At 45.9% G+C, this 21024-nt stretch overlaps 2 protein-coding genes across 3 annotated transcripts in view; both read left to right on the top strand.

Moving 5' to 3' along the window:
- Positions 1-705: 705 nt before the first annotated feature.
- On the top strand, positions 706-17410 carry rad51c (RAD51 paralog C). 2 transcript variants are annotated; one of them, XM_076273820.1, is made up of 9 exons: positions 706-1130; positions 2099-2360; positions 3119-3276; positions 3557-3690; positions 3772-3903; positions 4171-4237; positions 4588-4648; positions 11919-11979; positions 16980-17410. In XM_076273820.1, exons 1-9 carry the CDS (start codon positions 1013-1015, stop codon positions 17097-17099), a joined length of 1113 nt encoding a protein of 370 aa, XP_076129935.1. In that variant the 5' UTR covers positions 706-1012; the 3' UTR covers positions 17100-17410. The 2 variants fall into 2 exon arrangements, with proteins under 2 accessions (XP_076129935.1, XP_076129936.1); XM_076273821.1 differs by lacking the exon at positions 16980-17410 and adding an exon at positions 16499-16973.
- A 2007-nt stretch (positions 17411-19417) lies between these two features.
- The window catches only part of ppm1e (protein phosphatase, Mg2+/Mn2+ dependent, 1E), a 43937-nt gene continuing 42330 nt past the window's right edge, over positions 19418-21024 (top strand). The window contains exon 1 of the mRNA XM_076274326.1: positions 19418-19759. Coding sequence (XP_076130441.1) covers positions 19578-19759 — 182 coding nt within the window. The 5' untranslated portion in view covers positions 19418-19577. The remainder of the gene's footprint in view (positions 19760-21024) is intronic.

Raw genomic sequence — 21024 nt, 5'->3', positions numbered from 1 at the left:
AATAGCACTTTAATTATACCAGGTCGCAACTGACTGTCACAGACATTATCATTTTCAGCATTAGCTCAGTCATATTGTTGATGTTGAATGTTCTTTGGCATGATACACACATGCAGGCCTAGGTGCGACACCCCCTGTGTCCATTTAACCATGCACAAATCACTGTAATAGGCGTTTACTTATAGTTACAATAAGCACTTCAGCACTTTTTTACAACTGTGGGCTACAATGAGTGTTTCCCCTTGCAATTTCCTCCTTCAGCAGATCTTGGATTAAAGTTTGTTGGAAATTGAAGGTCATATTAGCACTTGGAGCAACTGCTTCCTGGAGCTCGTGCCAAAGATAGAGAGGAGGACGTCTGAAATAGGCTAGACTCGAATCCTAGAACGCTCAAGGGCTGGAGAACCCAGATAACGTGAAAGATACAAATAACATACTGTTGGCCTGTTTCACTTGTAATACAGGCTTTCACCACACAGCGGCAGCAACAGCAAATGTTTTGTTAAATGTTTGATAAGAAAACATAAAATTGGCTTACGAACACACACTCACACACGTACTCTACAAAATGTATTTAACAAATGAGTGCATATTTCTATACAGGAATTAAAAAGAGGCAGTAGACCAAATTATTGAGTGAGGCCTTTTTAATAAGCAGATGTAGTGACGACACTTCCTGTTTCCAGGGAGGAGGCGGGTCAAAAACACAAGTGGCATATTCAAAATCGCAAGACCTCAAGCGTCAAGTGTCTCAAAGTGTCAAGAAGACAGATCTTACAAGATACACATGTGCTCCAACAAGTCGCCCGATAACTATTTCGGAAAACTGTCATGTCAGTTACGATAGCGTGACAAGAGTAGTCAAGTGTGATGGGGGGGAAAGTTACTAAAGTTTTAACTTTAGCGTGTTAGCTAGTCATCTCATGCTAGCTGGAAACGCCAAGAGTAGAAAGACAAGGACAGGAAAGGACGGTCCTTGTCTACTCGAATGATAGTGCATTAATGTGACAGGATGCATAGAACTATTGCAAGCTTGCCTCTTGCTCCCTCGGTAAAAATTAAACTCACAAGCGCAGGGTTCGACACCTGTGCAGACCTGAAGGATTTGCGACCACTCCAACTCTGCAAAGGTAACGTTACCATTCACATGCCACAGTGGTTTGTTGACTTGTCTTGCATAGTGCCTCGTCATCCCCATCCCCATCCTAAAGGTCAACTGATATGAGAGATGGGTCAGGGAACAGTGGTAACACGTTGGGTCGCAGAACTGACGGGTCCGTCATGCGCTACACACTGTTCCAGTGTCTTTAACAGGTAGAAAGTGTTATTGTAGTTGAACATGTGATGTGATGTGATTTTTACTCATTCTCAGTAGTCACCGTCTGTAACTTGTTATTGTGTATCAAGGGATATTTTATACAAAGCATATTATACATATTCCGCTAATAAAATGTCTGTCGTTTAAACATCTAACATGCAAAGTCCATGACAACTCTGAGGGGTTACTTTGTGTTCCCTTGCAGAGTATCTCATGTGGTTGGTAGTTGGGTCATTAGGTGGTACTCTGTCGTGCTGAAGAGAATGTATTGTTGAGTTATGTTATGTTATGATCTTGTGTTCATGAGGTCATGTTAGGCGTATGTGATGATGTCTTACAGTGATCATCTGTTTGCGTTATGTTATGATGATGTGTTATTGCGTTATGTTATTGTGGTCTTCTGTTTGCATTATGTTATGATGTGTTGTTGTGGTCATGTTTGTTTAATGTGATAATGTAAATGTAAATGTAAATCGTAAGGTTTCTATACAAGGAATTTGGAACACACAGAGCACACAGTGAACACACAGTGAGGTTAAGCACACACTAACCCGGAGTAGTGAGCTGCTTTGCTACAGCGGTGCTTGGGGAGCAGTGAGGGGTTAGGTGCCTTGCTCAAGGGCACTTCTGCCGTTCCCACTGGTCGGGGATCGAACCGGCAATCCTTCGGATCCAAGCCTAAAGCCCTAACCAGTAGTCCACGACTGCCCACTGATGTGTTCCTGTGGTCATGTGTTATGTTCTGATGTTTAGTACTTGTGTTGTGTGTGTTGCTTGCAGAGGCAGGCATCTCCCAGGAGGAGGCGCTAGAGGTGCTGCAGACTTTGCGCTCTGATGATGGGGCGGGTGTGGCTAGCCATGCGGGCGGGGCCGGTGCTGTGAGTGGCGGACTCACTGCGCTGCAGCTTCTGCAGAAGGAGCATGCTCTGGGTGACATCATAACCTTCTGCTCCGCCCTGGACTCCGCCCTGGGGGGAGGGGTTCCCGTTGGGAAGACCACGGAGGTGTGTGGAGCTCCTGGGGTGGGGAAGACACAACTATGGTGAGTTTGTGTGTGTGTGTGTGAGTGTGCCTGTGTGCATTGAGGTCCTGGGGTGGGGAAGACACAACTATGGTGAGTGTGAGTGTGCCTGTGTGCATTGAGGTCCTGGGGTGGGGAAGACACAACTATGGTGAGTGTGTGTGTGAGTGTGTGTGTGTGTGTGTGTGTGTGTGTGCATATGTGTATTGAGCTCCTGGTGTGGGGAAGACACAACTATGGTGAGTGTGTGTGTGTGTGTGTGTGTGTGTGAGTGTGTGTGTGTGCGCATATGTGTATTGAGGTCCTGGGGTCGTGAAGACACAGCCCTGAGGTGTGTTCAAGTTTGGCAAACATTGGCGAACGCTTGAGATGAACATGTTTTTTCTAAACAGTTAAATTTGAACGATTTGGTGTTAACATTCCATTGTAACGTTAATTGCATTGTTACCTCCATCAAGCCCACGTCCAGCTCCACTGTACGTTCAGAGAAATACCTCCGAAGACTTTTTGCAAATTGCAAACATTCACCAAAAAACTCAAGGCAAACAGAAACATGTTTGCAAACGTTCGCAAAAACGTTCGCGTATGTTATGCTAATTTGATCGCACCGTTTGATCGCACCCGATTACACCGGTGTGTGTGAGGTTAAATCTCTTATCTTCCCTGTGTGTGTGTGTGTGTGTGTGTGTGTGTGTGTGTGTGTGTGTGTGTGTGTGTGTGTGTGTGTGTGTGTGTGTGTGTGTGTGTGTGTGTGTGTGTGTGTGTGTGTGTGTGTCCAGTCTGCAGTTGGCAGTGGACGTGCAGATCCCAGTGTGTTTTGGAGGACGGGGGGGTCGGGCACTCTACGTAGACACAGAGGGAAGCTTCCTGGTGCAGAGGGCAGCTGATATGGCACACGCAGCTGTGGAGCACTGCAGAGTGGTCACTCAGGATGCTGGTATGACACAGGAGTGTGTGTGTGTGTGTGTGTACCGATGGCAGGTTCCTGGTGCAGAAGGCAGACTGGTGGCTTAGTACAACAGTGTGGCAGAGTGGTTTGTGTCTGTGTGTTAAATGCTTAAAAACTGAAAGAGCTGTGTGTGTGTGTGTGTGTGCGCGCTCACTACCTATGCTGTGTGTGTGTGCGTGTGTGTGTGTGCGCTCACTACCTATGCTGTGTGTGTGTGCGTGTGTGTGTGTGCGCTCACTACCTATGCTGTGTGTGTGTGTGTGTGCAGAGCAACAGGCAGCCTTGAAGGACTTCACCGTTGAAAACATCCTCTCTCGCCTCTCACTTGTCCGTTGTCATGACTATGTGGAGCTGTTGGCCCGCTGTTACCTCCTCCCTGACTTCCTGACCAAACACCCAGAGGTATGACACACACACACACACACACTCACTCACCCAGGTCCTCCAGTCCGATTGGCCCAGCTATCTCTTATTGTGTGATAGGTCCAGCTGGTGGTGATTGACAGCATTGCCTTCCCATTCCGGCACGACTTTGAGGATTTCTCCCAGAGGACCCGCCTCCTTAATGGGCTAGCCCAACAACTCATACAGCTAGCCACAGAGCACAACGTAGCGGTATGAGATGCACACACACGCATACTCACACACACATGCACACACACGCACATAAACACACGCATACTAGAGGTGTTAATCATCACTGATCATTCGATTCAACTTGATTACGATTATCACAAACACATTAAGCAAACCCTGCTTCAGATACAAACACAACCCTGCTTCAGACAAACACATTAAGCAAACCCTGCTTCAGATACAAACACATTAAGCAAACCCCGCTTCAAATACAAACACATTAAGCAAACCCTGCTTCATTTTCAGGTTGTTCTCACCAATCAGATGACCACTAAGGTGTGGAATGGGCAGTCCAAACTCATCCCAGCCCTGGGTAAGGAGTTATAAACAACATTTAAACAGCTCTGTGATCCTGTTGTCTGTGTGTGCGGATGCGTGCGTGTGTGTATGTATGTGAGAGAGAATATAATCAATCAATCTCATTATTGTTCTGCCAAATCCCATAACCATATTCCTTTTACTTCATTGATCTCCCTCTATCTGTTGTGTGTTTGTGTGTATGTCTGTGCCTGTGCGTATGTGTGTGTGTGTGTGTGTGTGTGTGTGTGTGTGTGTGTGTGTGTGTGTGTGTGTGTGTGTGTGTGTGTGTGTGTGTGTGTGTGTGTGTGTGTGTGTGTGTGTGTGTGTGTGTGTGTGTGTGTCACTCTGTCTGTCCATCTGCAGGTGAGAGCTGGGGGCATGCAGCCACACAGAGACTCATTCTGCACTGGGAGGGAACCCAGAGGTAACCTCTGACCCCTACACTACCACCTTTCACCTCTCCCCTCTGGCAGTCAGCAAAAAAATAATGACCTCATTTTCACAGATCTGTGTGTGTGTGTGTGCGTGTGCGTGTGCGTGTGCGTGTGCGTGTGCGTGTGCGTGTGCGTGTGCGTGTGCGCGTGCGTGTGTGCGTGTGTGTGTGCGCGCGCGCGTGTGTGTTTGTTTGTGTGTCTGGCGGTTGGGTTAGCATACTGGGCTACAGTGGGCATGGCGGTTATTGGGTGCGGTAGCCACTGGGCTACAGTGGGCATGGCGGTTATTGGGTGCGGTAGCCAGTGGGCATGGTGGTTATTGGGTGCGGTAGCCACTGGGCTACAGTGGGCATGGTCAGTGGGCAAGGTGGTTATTGGGTGCGGTAGCCACTGGGCGTGGGTGCTGGGCGTGGGTGCTGGGTTGGCATGCTGGTTGTCTGCAGACAGAGCTGGAGATCCACCCTCCAAGAGCCAACGCAATCAACAAATGGGCTTTTGTGTGTGTGTTAGAGATGCGCGGATGGGCTATTATTTCAACCGTAACCGCATAGCAAAACTTATCATCCATCCGCCATCCATCCGCACTAACGTTTTTTGACCAAGTTTCAAAACCGCACCCGCCCGCCATCCGCTGGTTGTTTTAATGTATATGGGTGATGCGGTGCTGCTGACGTGAGGCTAGAAAGCTCTTGCCTGTTCTAGAAAGACTGATCCAATGCAGCAAATATATTAAAAGGCTAAAGTCCTACATTGGCTATGTTGTAGCCTATCCCCAGAATATCAGCAGCAAACTCAGTCTGTCTCGCAAAAGTCTCCAAATAAAACGCACATCGGCCTGTAGCCTACAATTTTATCATTGTAATAAAAAACGCAATTTGGCACATCATTTCAACATGCTGCTATTTAGCCTACTAATTAATGCCTATTGTACTTTTTTTTGCAAAAAGAAAGAAATCCTTAATAAAATAACAAGTCATTCACATTAGGCTACTTTACGCACTGTAACCCACCGCACAGCAGTGCAACGTGCATGTTCACATTTTTAGTAACAACCGCCAAACTTGCTTGCTTGCCTTACACATCTAAGTTTTCCGACTATTTTTCTTACCTTCTTTTTTCCGCTGCTCTTACGTTCTGAACATCTCGCACTGCCATTGCCCGATGTCAGTTCTGAGTCATATCACTCCATAATCTGTTTCCCTTTTAAATGCCTATTCCCTGAATGGTAGGCTACAATGACTATGTGTTTTATATATAATATCGAAACAAAATAACCCAGTCAGTCTCATCTACAAGATGTTTAGGCCTCCTCCAATACTGGCAGCTGGGCTCATAGGTTGCAGATTTGCTTAGTGGCCTACCAAGGCTCTGCAACGAGACGCGACATGGGAGATGAATCATCGGTCAACTTGCACTAGCCTATTCTACTTTCTTATTGCACAATGAAGAGGAAAACATGCTGGTAGGCTACGATAGGCTACTTAATTTAAACTTTGTTACCTTTAGTGTGTGTGTGTGTGTGTGTGTGTGTGCATGCGTGCGTGCGTGAGGGGTTGCTCAGTGAAACATCGGAATACACCAATTCCGCAACACCGTCTCTGATAGATAAACAAAGCAGCATGCATATAAGCAACTAGGCCAAACTGCCTGAGGAAAATTTGAATATTTCAAAGTGTGCTTGTTTTTTTCGGATGTAGGTAACACAATTTAACAATGTATAGGCTATATTTTTTTCATTTGATTGGTTCAACCGCCACCCGCCCGAATTTAATTAAAATATTATATTTCTTCACGTCATCCGCCCGATCCGCGGTTTAACCGCGGAGTCCGCGGCTGTAACCGCGAACCGCGCATCTCTAGTGTGTGTGTGTGTGTGTGTGTAATACTGAGTCTCTAAATGTACAGCACTCTCCTCTCTCTCTCACACACACACACACATCCCAGTATCAGTGTGTGATGGATTGGTTCTCTTTGCAGTGGGTGTGTAGTATGGATGGGTATAATCATAATGTACATGTCTTCCGGTCAGTCTGCAGCGCTGGACATCTTTAACCCCCCCGCACCCCACACACACCCACCATCACACACACACTTACAAACACACACCCACCATCACACACACACTTACAAACACACACCCACCATCACACACACACTTACAAACACACAACCACCACCATCACACACACACTTACAAACACACACCCACCATCACACACACACTTACAAACACACACCCACCATACACACACTTACAAACACACAACCACCATCACACACACACTTACAAACACACACCCACCATCACACACACACTTACAAACACACAACCACCATCACACACACACTTACAAACATACAACCACCATCACACACACACTTACAAACACACAACCACCATCACACACACACTTACAAACACACAACCACCACCATCACACACACACTTACAAACACACAACCACCACCATCACACACACTTACAAACACACAACCACCATCACACACACACTTACAAACACACAACCACCACCATCACACACACTTACAAACACACACCCACCACCATCACACACACTTACAAACACACACCCACCATCACACACACACTTACAAACACACAACCACCACCATCAGACACACACTTACAAACATACAACCACCATCACACACACACTTACAAACACACAACCACCATCACACACACACTTACAAACACACACCCACCATCACACACACACTTACAAACACACAACCACCACCATCACACACACACTTACAAACACACAACCACCATCACACACACACTTACAAACACACAACCACCACCATCACACACACTTACAAACACACAACCACCATCACACACACACTTACAAACACACAACCACCATCACACACACACTTACAAACACACAACCACCATCACACACACACTTACAAACACACAACCACCATCACACACACACTTACAAACATACAACCACCATCACACACACACTTACAAACACACAACCACCATCACACACACACTTACAAACACACAACCACCACCATCACACACACACTTACAAACACACAACCACCACCATCACACACACTTACAAACACACAACCACCATCACACACACTTACAAACACACAACCACCACCATCACACACACTTACAAACACACACCCACCACCATCACACACACTTACAAACACACACCCACCATCACACACACACTTACAAACACACAACCACCACCATCACACACACTTACAAACACACACCCACCATCACACACACACTTACAAACACACAACCACCACCATCACACACACACTTACAAACACACACCCACCACCATCACACACACTTACAAACACACACCCACCATCACACACACTTACAAACACACACCCACCATCACACACACACTTACAAACACACACCCACCATCACACACACTTACAAACACACACCCACCATCACACACACTTACAAACACACACCCACCATCACACACACACTTACAAACACACAACCACCACCATCACACACACTTACAAACACACAACCACCACCATCACACACACTTACAAACACACACCCACCATCACACACACTTACAAACACACACCCACCATCACACACACACTTACAAACACACACCCACCATCACACACACTTACAAACACACAACCACCATCACACACACACTTACAAACACACAACCACCATCACACACACACTTACAAACACACACCCACCATCACACACACACTTACAAACACACAACCACCACCATCACACACACTTACAAACACACAACCACCATCACACACACACTTACAAACACACAACCACCATCACACACACACTTACAAACACACAACCACCATCACACACACACTTACAAACACACAACCACCATCACACACACACTTACAAACATACAACCACCATCACACACACACTTACAAACACACAACCACCATCACACACACACTTACAAACACACACCCACCACCATCACACACACTTACAAACACACACCCACCACCATCACACACACACTTACAAACACACACCCACCACCATCACACACACTTACAAACACACAACCACCATCACACACACTTACAAACATACAACCACCATCACACACACACTTACAAACACACACCCACCACCATCACACACACACTTACAAACACACAACCACCATCACACACACACTTACAAACACACAACCACCACCATCACACACACACTTACAAACACACAACCACCATCACACACACACTTACAAACACACAACCACCACCATCACACACACACTTACAAACACACACCCACCATCACACACACACTTACAAACACACAACCACCATCACACACACTTACAAACACACAACCACCATCACACACACACTTACAAACACACAACCACCATCACACACACACTTACAAACACACACCCACCACCATCACACACACTTACAAACACACACCCACCATCACACACACACTTACAAACACACAACCACCATCACACACACACTTACAAACACACAACCACCACCATCACACACACACTTACAAACACACACCCACCATCACACACACACTTACAAACACACACCCACCATCACACACACACTTACAAACACACAACCACCACCATCACACACACTTACAAACACACACCCACCATCACACACACACTTACAAACACACAACCACCATCACACACACACTTACAAACACACAACCACCACCATCACACACACTTACAAACACACAACCACCACCATCACACACACACTTACAAACACACAACCACCATCACACACACTTACAAACACACACCCACCATCACACACACACTTACAAACACACAACCACCACCATCACACACACTTACAAACACACAACCACCATCAGACACACACTTACAAACACACAACCACCATCACACACACTTACAAACACACACCCATCACACACACACTTACAAACACACACCCACCATCACACACACACTTACAAACACACAACCACCATCACACACACACTTACAAACACACAACCACCACCATCACACACACTTACAAACACACAACCACCACCATCACACACACACTTACAAACACACAACCACCATCACACACACTTACAAACACACACCCATCACACACACACTTACAAACACACAACCACCATCACACACACACTTACAAACATACAACCACCATCACACACACACTTACAAACACACAACCACCATCACACACACACTTACAAACACACACCCACCACCATCACACACACTTACAAACACACACCCACCACCATCACACACACACTTACAAACACACACCCACCACCATCACACACACTTACAAACACACAACCACCATCACACACACTTACAAACATACAACCACCATCACACACACACTTACAAACACACACCCACCACCATCACACACACACTTACAAACACACAACCACCATCACACACACACTTACAAACACACAACCACCACCATCACACACACACTTACAAACACACAACCACCATCACACACACACTTACAAACACACAACCACCACCATCACACACACACTTACAAACACACACCCACCATCACACACACACTTACAAACACACAACCACCATCACACACACTTACAAACACACAACCACCATCACACACACACTTACAAACACACAACCACCATCACACACACACTTACAAACACACACCCACCACCATCACACACACACTTACAAACACACAACCACCATCACACACACTTACAAACACACAACCACCACCATCACACACACTTACAAACACACAACCACCATCACACACACACTTACAAACACACAACCACCATCACACACACACTTACAAACACACAACCACCACCATCACACACACACTTACAAACACACACCCACCATCACACACACACTTACAAACACACACCCACCATCACACACACACTTACAAACACACAACCACCACCATCACACACACTTACAAACACACACCCACCATCACACACACACTTACAAACACACAACCACCATCACACACACACTTACAAACACACAACCACCACCATCACACACACTTACAAACACACAACACCACCATCACACACACACTTACAAACACACAACCACCATCACACACACTTACAAACACACACCCACCATCACACACACACTTACAAACACACAACCACCACCATCACACACACTTACAAACACACAACCACCATCAGACACACACTTACAAACACACAACCACCATCACACACACTTACAAACACACACCCATCACACACACACTTACAAACACACACCCACCATCACACACACACTTACAAACACACAACCACCATCACACACACACTTACAAACACACAACCACCACCATCACACACACTTACAAACACACAACCACCACCATCACACACACACTTACAAACACACAACCACCACCATCACACACACTTACAAACACACACCCATCACACACACACTTACAAACACACAACCACCATCACACACACTTACAAACACACAACCACCATCACACACACACACTTACAAACACACAACCACCATCACACACACTTACAAACACACACCCACCATCACACTTACAAACACACAACCACCATCACACACACACACTTACAAACACACAACCACCATCACACACACACTTACAAACACACAACCACCATCACACACACACTTACAAACACACAACCACCACCATCACACACACACTTACAAACACACAACCACCATCACACACACACTTACAAACACACAACCACCATCACACACACACTTACAAACACACACCCACCATCACACACACACTTACAAACACACACCCACCATCACACACACTTACAAACACACACCCACCATCACACACACTTACAAACACACAACCACCACCATCACACACACTTACAAACACACACCCACCATCACACACACACTTACAAACACACACCCATCGCTCTCCTTCTTTTCTCTCCCTCTGTAATCACTCCTTTATAGTCCAAATAAATCCCTCTCTTTCTTGGTGGCCGTTAGGGGCAGTTAGGGTCTCTCTCTCTCACTCTCTCTCTTTCTCTCTTTGCAGTTTTCCGCTGGCCTTGTTGAAAGGATATATTAACTGTGTGTGTGTGTGTGTGTGTGTTGTGTCTTTATAAGATATGTTTTCTCTTCTCAGATTGGCATCTATTTATAAGTCACCCAGTCAGATGGAGGCTACTATACCTTACCGCATCACTGTGAGTATACACACACACACACACATACACACACACACACACACAAACACACACACACACACACACACACACACACACACACACACACACACACACACACACTACACACACACACACACACACACACTGTACCTTACCGCATCACTGTGAGTATACACCACACACTACACCAGCGTTTCTCAAACTGTGGGTCGCAGAGACAAGCCAGGTGGGGCGCGAACTGACGTGAAAAACAGGAGTTTATTTATTATTTTTTTTATTTATCTGTAGCCTGGGCCCAGGTAGCCCCCGGTGCGCAATGGACGCACTGTGTTATTCACAGGGAAGCGCTCGTGTCAAGGCAGCTTAGTTAGTCCCGACCTACATGAGATTTTGAACGTTGTTGTGAGAGTGGTGAATTTCATCAAGACCCGGCCCTTAAAAGCGCGTCTATTCTCCGCACTTTGCGAAGAAATGGTAGCTGACCAAAAGGCTGTACTGTTTCACAGCGAGGCAAGGTGGCTTTCCCGAGGTAAAGTGCTGTCGCGCGTGTTTGAGCTCTGAGTCGCCTCTTCTTGGAGGAAGAGCGCATGTTTGAATCTGCAAGCACGTTCACTAATGAACATTTCTTGACGAAGCTGGCCTATCTTAGCGATATATTTGATATATCTTAGCGATACATTTGAGTTAAATGTCCAGTTACAAGGCAAAGACAAGCACCTACCTCACCTAGCAAATAAGATTACTGCATTCACCAAAAAAACTTGAGTATGGGACAGGCGCCTTGATCGTGCCTTTGAGATTTCTGAGCGAAATCGCTGAAACGTCTGATTGGGATTGGTATTAAACAGTAGGCCTACATCACATCCCTGCAAAGTTTATTTAAAAAATATTTCCCAACCAGCAGTGCTCAGTATGACTGGATTATGGATCCATTTAATGCAGCATGTTGGTATTTCATTGAATATATTGTACAATGCTGTAAAATGGCCTATGCTTCCTAATAAGTTGCTGGAAAACAGAAATATGTGTGTTATGTATTTATTTATTATTATATCTGCAGCACCAGCTGATTTTAACTCTGTTGAAGAGGATATATTTAGAACTTGTCATTATTTCAATAAATTTGACAATTTTAAGCTTGACCTACCACTTTCTTAGAGCGATGAGGGACAGGTGGGGCTCGAGAATGCCCCCTTGATCAAAGTCGGGAATGAAAGAAACAGTTTGAGAACCACTTATCTAGTTTGTTAACTACCACAGTCACGAGTTGGGTCGCGATAGTCTGTCATTTTTAAAAAGTGGGTCCCCAGAAAAAAAGTTTGAGAAACACTGCACTACACACACACACACACACACACACACTGTACCTTAACGCATCACTGTGAGTATACACACACACACATACACACACACTGTACCTTACCGCATCACTGTGAGTATACACACACACACACACACTGTACCTTACCGCATCACTGTGAGTATACACACACACACACTGTACCTTACCGCATCACTGTGAGTATATACGCACACACACACACACACACACTGTTCCTTACCGCATCACTGTGAGTATACACACACACACACACACTGTACCTTACCGCATCACTGTGAGTATACACACACACACACTAGGGCTGCACAATTAATCGAATTTTAATCACGATTTTGGCTTCCCACGATCAAATTTGCGTGATCGAGCGATATTAAAAATGTGTGCTCTACCCATAGAACCAACCTGGCAACCCATAGAACGCTCCGCTACAAAACAAATTAAGCGCTCCTTAAACCTGTCTGACCATGTGCCTGCATGCAGCCTACCAATGACAGCTGTTCCCTGCACTGCTCAGCCTGATGCACTGCTCAGTTTGGATGCACTGTGGACTAGTAGCATTATGTTAACTATTAGTAAGCTAGTTAGACTATACAAAAAACGACGATCAAAAATCAAACAGCAGAAGGCCAAGAGCTTGTCCCTCGAAACGGATCATTGTTCGAAAATATTTCGGATTTCAGGCAAGTGAAGTTAACCAAAAACATAAGCAAAGCAGAGCTCTCAACTAATACCGTGAAACACATTGACGTAAACCACACATGCCTTTTTATCACGTTAACTTTTAGTCCTTGTTTGCTTCCTCAGATATAGCCTATAATAAGAGTTGAGCTAACGGGATCAGTGAATTTTATTCATGTATTTTATAAGCTACATATGCAACCTACAATGCATATGCGTTTCAAGACAGCCTACTCAAAACGAGTGAACAATAATGAAAATGTAGCCTACACGTCAGTGTTTAACATATCAACGAATGACTAACCAGGGGTGTCCAAACTGCGGCCCGCCACACACTTTAATCCGGCCCGCCAAGCATTTATTAGTTTATCATAGGCCGCTATTTTTTCCAGCGATAGACGACGTTGTGGTTAACTTTAGGCTACTACAAACTGCTTTACACCCTTAGAGAACGTTTACAATGTCAATGTCAAAACAGCTTGCTACATCGAGATATTTCCATTGCAGGAGATCTAACTACATTATGCTACTCCATTTAATTGGGAACACATTTTGAACGTGCACGAGAGGGAGAGAGCGCGATGGCAACAGTAGTTCCCACTACTGATATAAACTGAGAGGGCATAGCCATAAGCACAGCACTAGCCATAGGCTATTTGAGTGGAGCTGGCAAAGAGTCTTAAAGTGACAGTGCACCATTTATAAATGAATTAAACAGCATCGAATTAACAGTATTTCTTAATAAATGTATTTTCTACAACAGAAATAATACAAAACGTTACTATTATTATTATTATTATTATTATTATTATTATTATTATTATTGTTATTGTTTGTGTGTGGCCCGCTGGCCAATTTTCCAAACCCAATGTGGCCCTTGAGTCAAAAGTTTGGACACCCCTGGACTAATCGATTAAACTCATGAACAAGAAGCAGAGCTTAAGTGGCTAATGGGGAGCGTTGGGAGGATTCCTGGTAGGCAGTTACGCACTGTTCCCCAAATATTAACAAAGTAGCACGCACAAAAAATTTGTTTGGAAGTCACAGTCAAGTCAATATTTGCAGTAATTTAGGGGAGTAAATGTGAGGGGAAGAATTTGGGTGAGCCAGATAGCAAGTCCAATATGTTTAGGGAAAAAATATTTTTGTCACTAAAATGAATTAATAATCGTGATAAAAAATCGTGATCTCAATATTGATCAAAATAATCGTGATTATCATTTTGGCCATAATCGTGCAGCCCTAACACACAATACACACACACACACACACACACACACACACACACACACACACACACACACACACACACACTGTACCTTACCGCACCACTGTTAGTGTACACACACACACACACACACACACACACACAGACACACACACACACACACACACTGTACCTTACCCCATCACTGTGAGTACACACACACACACACACACACAGTGTAACTTACCGCATCACTGTGAGTAGCCTTCTTACACACACACACACACACACACACCTGAGTAGTAATTCAGCTGCATTCCATTTGTATACTGCTAAATGTATTTGCTCACAAAACACCACTGATTGTTTGCCTAATGCCATAGGGTTATCATTTTAGTTGTGATAGCTTTATAATTATTAATAGCGTAGTTGCTGTTTGCTTCTTTTATTCAAATACGTTTGATGAAAAGCCTACTGTAGGCGTTAATTGGAAATGGAGGGCAATGTGTCAAAGGTGTTTTCAATGAATTCGGTTGTAAAGACAATATAAAGTCATATCATCATGCTATAAAGTCATATCATCATGCTACAGTATGTGTATCAGTTGCAAGCACTTTTCTTAATGACAACACGCGCCTACATGAGAAAGCACTCACATGTGGGTGCATACTTTCCCTCACGGGATCAAAAGAGTATATATACTTATACGTAAATTTGCATTCAGGTGCTCCACCACGCCTACTCTCGCGCTTTTACAGAGACAGCCGTGTTTCCTATTCAAAAAACTTTTCTTCATTGTTAGCCTACTGGGCAGCATTGTTAGCCTACTGGGCAGCATTGTTAGCCTACTGGGCAGCATTATTAGCCTACTGGGCAGCCGTGGCCTACTGGGCAGCATTGTTAGCCTACTGGGCAGCATTTTAGCCTACTGGGCAGCCGTAGCCTACTGGGCAGCCGTGGCCTACTGGTTAGGGCTTCGGGCTTGAAACCGAGGGGTAGCCGGTTCGATCCCCGACCAGTAGGAAAAATGTGGGCAGGGAAGTGGTTGAGCACTGCTTTTCCATGCCCACATCCACGGCTGAAGTGCCCTTGAACAAGGCACCTAACCCCTCACTGCTCCCTGAGCGCCGCTGTAGCAGGCAGCTCACTGTGCCGGGATTAGTGTGTGCTTCACCTCACTGTGTGTTCACTGTGTGCTGTGTGTGTTTCACTAATTCACGGATGGGATGAATGCAGAGACCAAGCTTATACCTATACATTAAAAGTGGTTGGTCACTTTGTGTGACTTTCTGTGTCTTTTTTAATTCCAGCCATGGGTTCTTCAGAGGAAAAATGAGAACGCGCCCATATTCTGAATTATTTACACCTCGCTTGACATAGTTGCTCCTATTCATCCTGGATTGGCGCTAATGAAACATGTTGAGCTAGGATGACCAGACGACGACCAGAACGACTCGCTTTATCACTTATCTTGGATTTCTTAATTCTGCCTTTGTGAAATACCCCTCTGTATACACACACACACACCTGTACACTTAAATTACACACACACACACACACACATACTGTAAGTAGTCTCACCTGCTGACCTTTGACCTGTGGATCCCTCACCTAGCCCAGTACTAGCTCCAATTGGCTTTGCGCACAGCAGTCTAGGAAATGGAGTCCATGTAAACAAACACAGCATTTTAGGCATTGGCAGTGGTCACAGACACTTACTTACTCCCCTGCAGGAGTGTTTTGTATTCTGCCCTGTTTATTATCTTACTGTGCGTCTCCACTCCACCACAGGAAGATGGATTTCGGGATCTGGCTCCTCCCCCATTCCCCACTGCCCAACCCACCTCCTCAGGCCCCGCCCACTCTGTGCAGCAGAGGAAACGGCCCCGCATGGAGCCCCTCCCATCCTGACAGCCAATCACAGAGCTTCTTGATTTCTGCCTCCATCCAAAGCCCTTCCTCATTGGATAGACAGACACATGGCACCCATGTAATTTTCTGACACATGATGCAGGAAGCAAGGAAGCACCCATTTTTTTTGTAAATATGTTTCTGTCAAGAGCACTGTACTAAGTGGTGTCACAGAAGTTCAACAACCCAAAACTGTTGAGTTTAAAAGTGTCAAACCTTTTGTAATGTTTTTTATTTTAAGTTCCACATTGAGAACACTTTTTGAGTATATATCAAAATGTATAATGTTCAGTGTAAGAGGGATTTATTGAATAAAGAAGAACTACAGTGAAAGTGGATGTGTTGGTGTGTTACCATAGCAATGCAGCATGATACTATGTATCCGGTGTCAAATTATGACATCAGACACCAGCAAGAGACGCTGATGTATTGCTAGATACTGATACAGCCATGAGCCAACAATGGTGTGGACCAGCAGGTTGATCTCCAGTCCAACACAGCAATTCTGCAGGCAGTCTGCCTCTCTCTCTCTCTCCCTCTCTCTCTTTCTCCCTCAGTATCCTCTATCCCTCTCTCCTGTGCCCCGCCGTCTGGCCCTCAGAGCGCACGCATGGGTAGTTTACAAAGAGGTGCGTCACTGAAACCGGGCCACACGATCCACAGGTCTTCTGATGGATGGAGATGTGCCAGAGGCAGTCAGAAGGTCCAGAGCCAGAAGAGAATCAGACCAGAACCATTGGCAAGTAGGCCGTATCAGAACCAGACTGACGAGCTGTTTCAGAAGTTTGCTGTTCTACAGTACACTACACCCTGCCAGATAGTATGCTGTTCTACAGTATACTACAGTATAGGAGCATCTGTGCTGAAATAGGAGCTCTGCGCAGTAGAGTTCTCCTGCGCATGCAGGGAAGCGACACACAGGTATCCAGATGGGCGTATTCATACCTACAGGCCGATGCTTGATCTGCGGCCATACTGCCAACCCGAACACACCAAAAACAGGATGTGTGTGTGTGTCCACAGCCCCTGAGTCTTGCTTTTAATTTTGAACATAAGCAAGTGGGTAGCATCCTTTAGCCATCGGTAGTAGTACAACGTGTGATGGTCACTTTCCCTGGAGAGCGCTTCTAAACGGCCATTAAGCAGCATTTAACCCACCTGCTCCTCTCTCTGTCTGTCCAATCTGTCAGAGTGGCTACCGAGGCCACGAAACTGGCGAGGAAACAGTTAATGCCGATCGTGCCTTGAAATCTACAACAGCTGATATTTTTAGAATGAGCGCCGATGTCCTATATACACGCGCTTAGAATGGGGCATCACTGCGCGCTATGGATGGAGCTGTGAGCGCGAATTGCCGAGAATCCTGACTGAGAGCTTTTCTATTTATTCATATCACTTAACTCCTTTTAGGTAGCCTATGATTCACAAAGTTTTATCTCTATCTGCGCCCGGAAGGTTATTTTTGATGTTGCCAAAATATGGTCTCATTTCAATTAACATTATGTCATCGTTAGCGAGAGGAGATATTAATATAAGAGAATTTGTGTTCCGGAGCCTCGGACGCGGCAATCACACAGAGAGTCGGCTTCTCTGTCCATTGCGTGAGAATAGCCTGCTCTCTATATCGGCGGCCATAAGAATCTCGATAAGCGCTTCTGCCTCCCTGTGCGCGTCACAGCGCGACCGAAACAGTCTGGGGGGTCGTGTTTAGATGTCAGTGGATGGCTGCTGCCAGGTCCACTACCCACACCTGTCCAAATAAATGTGTTTCTCAAAAGAAAATGTTCAGTCAATAAAGATATTTTAAAACCCGGCTGCCTTGTGCAAAATCCCTTTTAAAGACTGGGAGAAATAAGATGTTATTTATCCAAAAAGGATTACAGTGACCTTGGTAATTCTGCCTTGCATACTAACCAAATACTTTATTCCACGTTTCTGTAAAGAAGAACAAGCAGTTAAGGTCAGGAGCGGTTTGCGTCACACCGAGGTGTGATGTCAGCACATTCAAGGAGGAGAGGAGACCCTCTTTAGACAGCGGCTGCCGGGGCGACGCGCCTTTTTTCTTATTTTATGCTGCTTTGCCTGTCAACAGCGGAGCCTCTCTCTTATTTTTTCACTCAGGAGCGCGCACGCAGGCGAGAAGTCACACTAGCCGACCCACCGCGGCGAACGCTGCATTCCTTGGCGCGCGCGTGCCCGAGCCTCTGACGGCATAGCGTGACGGCTTTCTATTTTCTGTTTCCTCCCGCTCCCTTATTCCGGCCTCCCTGATCCTACGTCACCGCCATCCATCCACCCACCCCCTCTCTCCTGTGATTATCGCGAATCGTGGCTTCTCTCTCGCGCGCGCGCTTCCCTACTCGCGCAACTTCGGAGAGAGAGAGAGAGAGAGCGAGCAATATCCAGCCTGCAATTCAAAGTAGACTTCTCTCCGGACCCGGTTCGTGCTGCCTCTTGTGTCCCCAGGAATGAGAAGCGATGTCCGGCTCTGGCAACGAGGAGAAAACCTTCCGAAGGTTCCTGGAGCTCTTCCTCCGGGAGATGAGGCCCCCGCTGCAGGAGGACCAGCCGCTCCCGATGCGCCCTTTGTCGGATCTCATATCGGAGGACGAAGTGGAGGGAGAGTGCATCGACCTGTGTCTTCAGCACCTGTGCAAATAGTTAAGTACCAATCCAATTTTATTATAACCTTCACTGTAGTTTCTTTCCTAGACGTTACCGACACATTACAAGCTAAACCTCAAGATTAAGGTCAACACACAAAAAGAAGTGATAACACGAAATGAAAGTAGATGTGGTCTGTTGGCCACTACAAACAGTCGCTGTTTGTAGCGAAAACATGAACTTGTGCCTGACCCATAACGAGTTTCGTTTGGTGAAAAGTGTCCTACTCTCCTTTTGCTCGCGGTCAGTCTGATGAAGTGTACCGAATGAAGCCGCGGCTTTATGGCCGTCTGAGTCCGCAGCATCTTACAGAGTTCAATACAGTCTCTGCCTCAGCTCTGTCAGAACACAGTAGATCAGTCAAGCAAGTGATGGCTGCAGCCAGTAGTGGGGTATACCCCTATGTGAAGCGTCGCTCTTGGGGATATAGCCTAGGTTATTTAAAATGTCTCACCTTCTCTTGTTAAAAAAAAAAAACCTCATTATTCCTCTGATCTCAGTTAGACTTGTAACTTTTAATGTGATATCCTTTACGCACAATATCTCGACGGAGTTGTGGTATCGCATCGCAAACGCTTTTTCATTCACCGCGAGCCTCCCATTCACCCCTCCTCCTCCCTGCATCCCCGCGTCCGCGTGCCCACCCGAGGTCCTGGAGTGGTGGATCCCCATCTTTTTGCGTCACACTCATCGGAGGCTATAGGATACGACTGAGCCGACGCCAGCCGACCACCCCCTCCGGAGGGTACCACGGACCGCCGGTACTCATATAGGCATTTGCTCCTTGTGTTAAATTTTGTTGTATAAAATAATGTGAACGATTTCATCATTTAATATCACAGCAGATAGGCTACTGACAGGTCGTCTAGATACAGATGCTCGTGAGTAAATCCCCTAAATGAATTCCGCTTCATGTGTATATTAGTGTTCAAAGATGCTACCGCGTTCCCTAAGGTATGTGTGTGCATCCTTGTCCTCATTCTGTGATACACACACACACACACACACACACACAGCTGCGTTACAGGGAGGAAAAGCACATTACCTCTCGCGCTAAATTGAATTCTTCTCGAGCTGTGGGAAGGGTTTGCGCTTGAGAAATGACGTCATGCGTGTTTCCACAAATAGACCCGTCGCCCACATCTGAGGGGAGCGAGGGAATCAGGTGGACCGCGCGAACGACCGACCGAGCGCAGGCACGGTCTGTGATGGAGGCGTCTGTCCGCGTCCTCCCAAGAGTACGTCAGTCAGTTCGTTTAGA

Source organism: Alosa pseudoharengus, unplaced genomic scaffold (genome assembly GCF_046254945.1).
Source record: "Alosa pseudoharengus isolate Yale_2024_CS ecotype anadromous, Long Island Sound unplaced genomic scaffold, YU_APseudo_1.1 YU_APseudo_1.1_scf_8, whole genome shotgun sequence".
Classification (NCBI taxonomy): domain Eukaryota; kingdom Metazoa; phylum Chordata; class Actinopteri; order Clupeiformes; family Clupeidae; genus Alosa; species Alosa pseudoharengus.
The sequence above is the reverse complement of the archived record's forward strand: the minus strand, read 5'-3'. Positions and strand labels throughout refer to the sequence as shown.

What these genes read in the sequence shown, in the direction of transcription:
- rad51c (XM_076273820.1), top strand. Translation starts at nt 1,013, where the DNA reads ATGCATAGAACTATTGCAAGCTTGCCTCTTGCTCCCTCGGTAAAAATT. An exon ending in GTGGGGAAGACACAACTATG is followed by an intron (nt 2,361 to 3,118) that starts GTGAGTTTGTGT and finishes GTGTGTGTCCAG; the next exon opens with TCTGCAGTTGGCAGTGGACG. An exon ending in CAAACTCATCCCAGCCCTGG is followed by an intron (nt 4,238 to 4,587) that starts GTAAGGAGTTAT and finishes GTCCATCTGCAG; the next exon opens with GTGAGAGCTGGGGGCATGCA.